This window comes from Agrilus planipennis, unplaced genomic scaffold (genome assembly GCF_000699045.2).
Source record: "Agrilus planipennis isolate EAB-ADULT unplaced genomic scaffold, Apla_2.0 scaffold304, whole genome shotgun sequence".
NCBI lineage: Eukaryota > Metazoa > Arthropoda > Insecta > Coleoptera > Buprestidae > Agrilus > Agrilus planipennis.
Window position 1 is genome coordinate 231,410 of NW_020439041.1, and position 8,877 is coordinate 240,286.

An 8,877-nucleotide genomic window follows, 5' to 3' on the forward strand; every position below is an offset into this window, starting at 1 on the left:
CAGCTCCGACAGAACACAGACCAACTTTTACCTGCTGTCTTAACAGTACGTTTTAGAAAATACTACAAATGGCGCAGTAAACGCCATCTGTAGCACGATGCTACATTTTAGGATTACGTATGTTCTAACAAGGTCCACTTTTGTGAATATCTACTTGCTGAAAACGAATCCCGGCGTAGCCAACTTCAACGTGATAGACATGTTAGCTTAGAATAAAATAATTCGAAGTGGCGATCCGCGTCTGGCAGTTTCGACAGAATATAGATCACTTCGAATTATTTTAAAAAGGTGGATGTTATAGTAAAGTTTAGAATGGAAAATGAATGCATTTCTGGAAGAAGAAGGATGAAATATTATTTAGAATATGTGAAATGGGAAAGGAAATATTGCTGCATCTATTGAGAAAATTGATCAGAGTAGTTTGGGGGGAATATAGAGAGATCACGGTGATCAGATCAGATCAGTCAAATGGACTGATGTCCAACTTGTGCTCCGTTAGCTTTTTTGTTTTGAAAGTGCACCATAATAAGGTTTAAACCCGAAACCTGCAGTGTCAAAGACAAGGCTTTTAACCTTGGAGGCATCGACCGCTTCATCCTCCAAATTTTCATTTTCTCATTAAATTAGTAAAAAGAGGAAAGCGGATAAGCACCAACATTATCTAGCGTTGTTTCAAATGATGTTTTACTTTAGTTGAAAGCAAATGCTTGTAATCCGACGACTTTGCGAGAAGCTCTTAAGTAAGAAACAAATTAGATTGTTCTCATCATGAAAGTCACTACTATACATATACAGACAAATACACAAGGTGCTCAGAAAATATTACAGAGAATCCTGATACTTACAACTTTTGGTATGGGTGGAACTGAAATCAATATGGCGGGAAATATAGTTTAGTGATAGTTTTCGTTTAATTTAATTATCGATCTTGTTGCAATTAATGAGTGAGCATCTCCAAGAAATTATGGAGTACTCTATATAAATACTACGCCTATGTTGAACAGTTACGTTTCTTAACCTCAATCTCACGTCAAAACTTGTTTATGTACCGTGTTTGTTAATTCATTTACAGTGTTTCTGAAATAAGTGCAAAGCTTGCAAGAGAAGATAAGGTAGGTACTATAAAGCAAGAGAATTAAGTAAATGTTTGCTAATCCAAAAGTTCACGAAAGACGTATTTGAAAGTATATGTAAAGGCCAGCTCAGCCCTGGCAAAGCAGCCAAAGAAATATGACAATGCAACGCCGCATTCAATCAGTTGGTAACTAGCATCTCAAGTTTTGTATTTATTTTGTGTTTTTTTTGCTCATGAATTGTTTGTTATTTGTTAGATAAGATTAAGTGTGTTTCAAGATATTTATGTTACAGGCGGCCTGTAGAAATTATTTGTTCTTTTCGAGTTTTAACCTTGTGTTTAGTAAACCTATGTGCGGTTCAATAAGGCATTACAACAACATAACATCGATCATTGGAGTGGGTCAGTGTGTCACTGTAGAACAGTTGTTGCAATGATTTAACATAATAGGTCCGAACTATATCGTCGCTGTAAAAGACGAAATCCTTAAGTTTGTATAAGAAAATTCCGAAAAATTACACGGAACATTGGCCCGTGTGGCAAATTTTAAAAGAGCAATTGCTGCATCCATGTCGTTTGCCGCGAAACAAAAAGTGCATCAGACGTCATTTTTTTCCATGCTTAGTAGTCCGTTTCTAACTCCGCTGGACTTTATTGTACAGCGAGTGCATCAAACGTCACTGCACAATGCTGATGATGTGCAGGACCGTGTGATGATCGCTGCAAATGAAATTCATTTAATGCGGGAGTGAGTAATGGTTTTGATAGTCGTCTTGAAGCCTGTTTTCTAACATTCGGTTCTGATTTGGATCACTTTTTTTAGTAAGTATACGCGTGTGTGTATGTTCACGTGTCCACAAAAGCAATAACTAGTTGATTATTTTGTAAGCAGTATGTTTACTTTAGGCGTTGAGCGACCGTTTTCGTTTACACACTGGACATACTTAGTTACCGCAATTTAGTGTACTCAAAGATCTAGTTCTACTACAACTCATATTGACAGAGCACGTCCAGGACCGGCTTCGCATTGTAGGGGTTTTCTTACAAATGTTTTTGTCCCTTAACCACGCTGTTCTGCTAGCCATGCGATTCCTTATTGTATCTAGTTGAAATCCTCTAATGGTTGGCACTTATTCCAGAAACACTCTGTACATACTTGATGCAAAACAAGAAACGTTGCACAGGGTTTATGACAACGTTACCACAAGAATTACGTGTTCATAGAACATTTTTAAATAATGGACCTAAACTGCTATACCTTTATTCTTTCCTAATAGTATAAGAACTTTTATTAGTATTCAAAACAATTTGTAATCTTTCAGACTTTCTTAACTAACTTTCAAGTTTGGTTACAACGTGATGTCTCATGCCGTCCCTGGAACGGGTAAGAAAGTAGGCACATTTATATTCAGAGGGTCTCTAAATGAAAATGAAATGCAAATTGTCGAACCTAAAGTGCTGATTCCGAAAACCAACACTTATTTACGACGCGGAACGATTTGATACAGACTCTTAATGGGTTTAGCAGCTCCATTCAAATAATAGAAAACATCGCAGGTAGTGGATAAAAAGGCGTAAATGTTCTTTTTCGAGAAAGGGTCCTGCGACAGCCTAAAATCAGGGCTTTCACTTCAATGCACTCTAAGGATTGTTACACCTTGATTGATATTGATAAGGAAAGTTGAAAGGTTATTTTTACTGGATTACCTAAAGTCACTTTATAGCCAGAGAACTGGGCAAGAGATGTCAACGTCATTTTATGTTCGTATAATAAAGGGGGTTACATTTCTAACTAATCTTACAACCCCGTAGAAATAGGCGATAGATATAGAAGACGACATTAGTGGAAAGGGAGAGGGAGAAGAGGGGGTAGAAAAAGCTCTGTCTGATGAGGGTAGATGATTCATGTTGCTTGAAAGCAATTTTCCTATAAATATTTTGAGAAAATTCAAAATTAAAATTTGTTGAAATTAATTATTTGCGCTCCTAATAAATGGACGACATAATTCCCATTATGTCCCATTGATTCCAATCATTTTCTATTCTGATATCAACAAAAATTTTCCAAATTTTGGCGCCCCCTAGCAGCCATTCTAGGTGCAGGTACGTAAATCCTTTAACCAAATCTGACTTATATAAATATACCCTGAAAATTTGGTTTAAAAATGTTAGTTGAACCGCGATTATCCTGATACTCGAAAGTCATACTTCCATGAAATCCTACAAACGGCGCGGTAAACGTCATCTGTAGTGCAATGCTATACTACCTTTACTTTCTCTAGCGATGTGCCCCTTCCAACGTCTTGAATACGCGCTGGCAAAATCGCAGGTAGGGAGAAAAAAGCTCATTATACTTTCGACTCTTGTTCATTAAACATACTTTTTCCTATACCATATAGTACCTGCCAAAGTTTTGTTCAATCATGAATAGTAGTGCGAGTCGAAAACAAGCGTTAAAGCCTTTAATATGTCTTCAAATATAAATAAACATCTTGTTGATATTATCAGTAGTAATTGGTACCAATAACAGCACATTTGAGCAATGCAATTGTAGTGGATAAAATGATCAATTTTTCCGTGCGGTACTGTACGGATTATACGTTCCTTGCCGGTTAAGAGTTTGGCCGAGAGTTGTCTCCTTCTTTTTCCGGCCTAATGCTGTTCTTTTCTACTTTGCGCCGGTCAAACTGAAGGTCACATCGCTACAGAAACTAAACGAAGTATTTATTGGAATTCAATATGTTCAGCAAGGTTCATTTACACAGATGGACATCTACTTGCTGAACTGAATACGGTCCTGTACGTGTGCACAGAGGAAAAGAAAAGTCGAAAACATCTGAGATGAGATGTTATAAGTGGATGATGAAAATGCCGTTGATTGAAAACACTAGAATTGAGGAGGTGTGGGTGTTGATGCGTGTCCAATCAATCCTCAGGCTGACGTTGTAATAACGCCCTTTTTATAATTCAATTTTATTATATTTCTCTCTTTACGTTTAACAATATGACGTAATCTTGAAGAGTTGATTCAACGATTTAATAATATAATCGAGTTTATTTGATAAAGAAAATTCGCGAGGGATCGTCGTATAAAAACAAGCGCAAAGCCGTGAATACGCAAACGGCAGAGGGTTTAACCTTTGATTTTCTTTTCACTTTTTTTTTAAGGTTGACAAATCAAAATTTTTGTTTAGAGTGACAGCTGCTAAGAAAATCCTTGTTTAAAATTCGGCTTTCAGTAAAAGCATTTAATAAAATTCTTAGAGGTTCTCTCGACTGTTTTAAGGTATTTTAGAACTTTTAATGCTTCTTTAATTCTAATTATATGCTGCTAAAGCTCAACTTTAGCTTAAATCTGAAATTATATTTTAAAGCAACTTCGAAATTCCCATTCCTTCTTCGAGAGTCACGAAATTAAAAAACAAAAGGCACATTTTGATGCTTTTAGTACTACTATATGTCCTTGCAACTTTCCATCTACTATTATTACCTTCGTCTATTTCTATCCTTATAAACCTTATTAATTAATAATTAAGACAAATAAAGAAACCCCAATTTTTGCAAACAATCAAATAATAATTAATTAGTCGATGAAGCTTTTGATTTCTTTGTAACTCCATGATAAAATAATACACAAACTTACTGGTCGGCATGCACGCTATTGGCAATTTCAAAGCCGTTCCGCAAGAGCGACTTGGTATAATATAACAGTACAGGCAGTATAACGCCATCTACTTATATTTGCTGGTAATTTAAGTATTTAAAGATGAAGAGTTAGCAACCATGATCCAAGATCACGAAGATGCAGGGTGGTGAGGCGACTTACCGTCTTCACTCACCCTGTGATAGTTCCCTGTAATTTTTACGTTCTCAAACTACTATCTAATAATATAGGCTAAGATTATTATTATTATATTACCAAATTATTAATTAAATATGGTTAAATTGTTGACTAATCATTCTAAATTGTATAATCCAATTTAGATATTAGATTAAAATANGTTTCTGCCTCTAATATGTCTCTGACTAGACCTTCATGCCTGAGAAGGTGTCCTACCAACCTATCTCGCCTATTGTTTATTGACTTCCATAGAGTCCTCTGTTCTCCTACTCTTTCTAATACCTCTTCATTTCTAACCTTCTCTATCCACGGTATCCTCATAATTCGCCCATAACACCACATTTCTAACGCTTCTAACCCTTTCTTTTCCGCAACTTCCTCAACATACTAAAATTTACTCCCAACGCGCCATTGAATTGGACTCTTTTATCTTTCTATATTTCGCGTTCACATTTAGGGTTCTACTCTTGTTTAAACCTATGTAATGTATTATGCCAGTTATTGTCATACCTGCCAAACCTGTTAGCGACCATACCGCCTACGAAACCACCGAGCATACCGCCGATAGCGAAAACAGAAACCGCGAACGAATAAATCCGCTCGGCCGATTCGTCACTGAGATCTTCATCGTAGCGTGCTTTGTACACGTCCTTCATCCAGTTTTCTATTGTTTTCTCTGGTGCATTGGTGACGCCCGTGTTATAGCCAAACTGGAACATGCCCAAAACCGCAGCAAAAATTGCATACGATAGGAAGAACGTAAGACCCTGCGAACAATAAAAAATATATTACACATTATTGTTAAAAAACTAGACATTGAAAGAAGTGTGACAAGTTGGTAAAGGCTTTCGCGACCAGTAGATGAACTGATGCTTTTCTGATTCGGGTTTTAAGGCCGTCGGGTGTTGGAGTTCTGGATGTGGATGTAGAAAGATGGAAGGACCTTTGAAGAAGCTAGCCACCGGTGCTAGCGAAACATTAGAAAGAAACTCTAACACATGACGACCTTTAGACTTGAATCAAAAGTGGGTTTTTCTTTTAGAAACAAAAGATCGTCAAACAATAAACCTGAAGATTGAAGCAGTTGAAAAAGTCAGACATTTAGACCTAAGAAACGAATCCACCGATACAAAAGTTTAAGGACAAGAAGCTCCGTCAGTCACTCAATTAGATATAAGCCACCGTACCAACAAAACACTCGCAAAGAAAAGAGAGCTATTATGAGGTCAGCGAGGTCACGTTCACCAAGAGCACTGCGTTTAATCTATTTGGTAAAATTTAATGTAAGAAATAATTAGAATCCAATAATAAATTAACTGACTCTGAAATCTTCCATTTATTTTATCACTCTCTGCATACACTGCATCAATATTAATGTCTATTTCGACAACCACCTACAATATACATGTGTAGTAGACCCTGATACTGAATTAAGATAATCATTTCGACAAAATCAAACGGAATATTGATAGCGAGTTACCATTTAGTAACGACGCACGGCGTCGGAGGCGACGTGAGAGAAACGACGCCATATCATGCTTCATTTCCTTAATATGACATCGCTAAGCGAGTCTTTCAAATGCAACAAGCTGAAAGGATACGACGACGATGCAAAATCCCGCATGCGGGCAAAATTATTCCACCGGGACCATGAGTTACTGCTTGCACTGGATTATTAAGGCTAACTTTGTATATTTGTATGTGATGCCCGCACCGGAGCAATGACGAAAAATTTGTGTCGACAAATCTACAGAGTGATTCATAAAGAAAACCCAAGTTATTGAAAGATATTCAGTATTGGTTCTTTACAGGACGATGCACTTAAATTTCTTCCTGTGTTTATGAAGACGTACTAAAGAAAGCAACCTACCAAGTTTATTAGGCGTTTCAGTGGGGTATTTAAAGACCTTGCAGACTGGAAGGATAATATGACAACAGGACAATCCTGAACCTCCTAGTCGATGAATACACTGAGCGTGTGCAATCTTCTATGATTGCCGATCGTCAATTGACTGTCCATATGATTACCGAAGAGATAAATTTTTGGAAAATCCCCAATTGACACAGTTGGAGCTTCAAAATCCCTGATATTCGACCAAAAGCCGGAAAACTCCGCTAAATCATATGAATTTTCTGAGAGGATGATTTTGATGAGAAGACGTTTTAGGAGGAACGGGAAATATTTTGGAACATGGTACTGATCATTCTGAGTAAAAAGTTGAAATAAACTTCTGTCTGAAGATGCAGGATTAAGTAACTAGTCCTCTACTTTCTATTACAGCATAAATCTTTGAAATCTCAAATTACATTAAGTAAGAATGTATCTAATTGAAAACGCTGCAGCTTTGAAGCCGAGCGTTTCAGGATCAAGTTTGCATAAACTTTTTCTCAGGATGATCAGTACTGTACCATCTCCCAAAATATTTGCCATTCCTTCCGAAGCTTCCTGATTCCTAACGTTAATTGTATTTCTAACGATTTCTAAGAATGTTTTGAAGAATGCAGTGATGAAACCGCAAATTGGGAATATTTCGAAGAAAGTAAGATTGATGTACCTTACATTTTGTTAAATAAACTTCTGTATTGAATACTGATTAAAATTGCATATCGTAAAACATGATAAAGTCATTGTTTCCGTCATTTCCACAGACCTGCTCGAGCAACCGGAGTTTTCTGCGATGCGTGTGCTCTTCGAGTCGGTCGACATATTCCCGCAACTCCTCGATCTCCTCCTTGACCTGCTGTACGGTGTCGAGTTCGTGTTTGATGGCGACCATGTCGCGTTTCACTTCAGAAACCTCCGACTGGCACGACTCTACGGAGCGGGTCAATTCCTGGAGTTGCGTCCGGATCTCGCAGAGCGCGACCGTGGTCTCCAAATGACGGTCGCCTCGATGCTGTAACTCATCCAGTTTCGCCGACAGGTTCATACTCATCACGCTCACCTGTTTCTGTAAACTGGACGTAGCCAACAGAAATCGACCGTTAGACAAAAATTATTCCCAATTGCAGCACTTTCGTTTTTTCATAGACAGCAAGAAAAAAAAACGGTAAACATCGAAAACGACTAAAGTCATCAGGCAGAAAATAATCAAATAGCTCATGCACGTGCTCCTAAAGATATTTTTCCCCAAACCAATTTGTCTTCGTCTGGGAAATTTGGTTTAAAATATAAATTACCTAATCATCTGATTTGTTCTCTATGAAAGTTTTTTTTTATACAGAATTTTAATTGTTGATTTATGCCTTAAAACCCTTGTTATAACTAAAAGTTTTTATGTTAACAATACAAATGTATTCATTATTATTGATCTGTTTTCAATTTTCACAAAAATAAGTATGTATTTTAAATTTTTGATTCGTATCAAGAACTTCTTTTTATCCTTAAGGTAAATGTTTTCAGGATGACGCGTAGTAACTGTCAAATTTCTTATATCACTTCCTAAATAATTACTTTAAATCCTTATTCATGAAAATGATAGATTCTGTTAACTGTACATTTACCAATTGAATAAATAAGTTAATTTACGATTAATATGGTGCAAAAAATGGTAAGTCTCTAAAAGAGCCAGGCGAGAATTTCTATCACTCGTCCTAAAAACATTCCGCTTGTACCATTAAAAACTAGTTTATATGGGATAGTACCTAACACTAGATACTCAACTAGAATATTGTCTGATGCATTGAATTGTAATTAATAATAATTAAAATTTTTGCCTAAACTTTTAGAATATTGTTCACGATCCTCGATAACAAAATTATAAAATGAAAGAAACATTAAAAGTCACATCAAGCATGCAAAAACATTAAAAAACTATTTTATGTGTGTAGTTTCTTCATTTCAGTGGTACCTTCCCTTACAGATGCATGTCATATAAGTAAGTAAAATTGGTATGCTGCACCTTTGTATTCTAAAATACTTCATACGACAGCATATCTGTCTAATGGCTGCTGCTAAGAA

The 8,877-nt window shown here is 36.5% G+C and overlaps 1 protein-coding gene across 10 annotated transcripts in view; it reads right to left on the reverse strand.

The window, feature by feature from the left end:
• The window catches only part of LOC108742100 (glucose transporter type 1), a 140,855-nt gene that overhangs the window by 93,327 nt on the left and 38,651 nt on the right, over positions 1 to 8,877 (reverse strand). For 3 of the 10 annotated variants that reach the window (XM_018477126.1, XM_018477133.1, XM_018477132.1), the window contains 2 exons: positions 7,568 to 7,874; positions 5,427 to 5,683 (listed from right to left, as the gene is read on the reverse strand). In XM_018477126.1, coding sequence (XP_018332628.1) covers positions 5,427 to 5,683; positions 7,568 to 7,852 — 542 coding nt within the window. In that variant the 5' untranslated portion in view covers positions 7,853 to 7,874. Of the gene's footprint in view, positions 1 to 5,426; positions 5,684 to 7,567; positions 7,875 to 8,877 lie in introns of those variants that run through there. The other 7 variants (XR_001938614.1, XR_001938615.1, XM_018477129.1 and 4 more) reach the window with 4 other exon arrangements.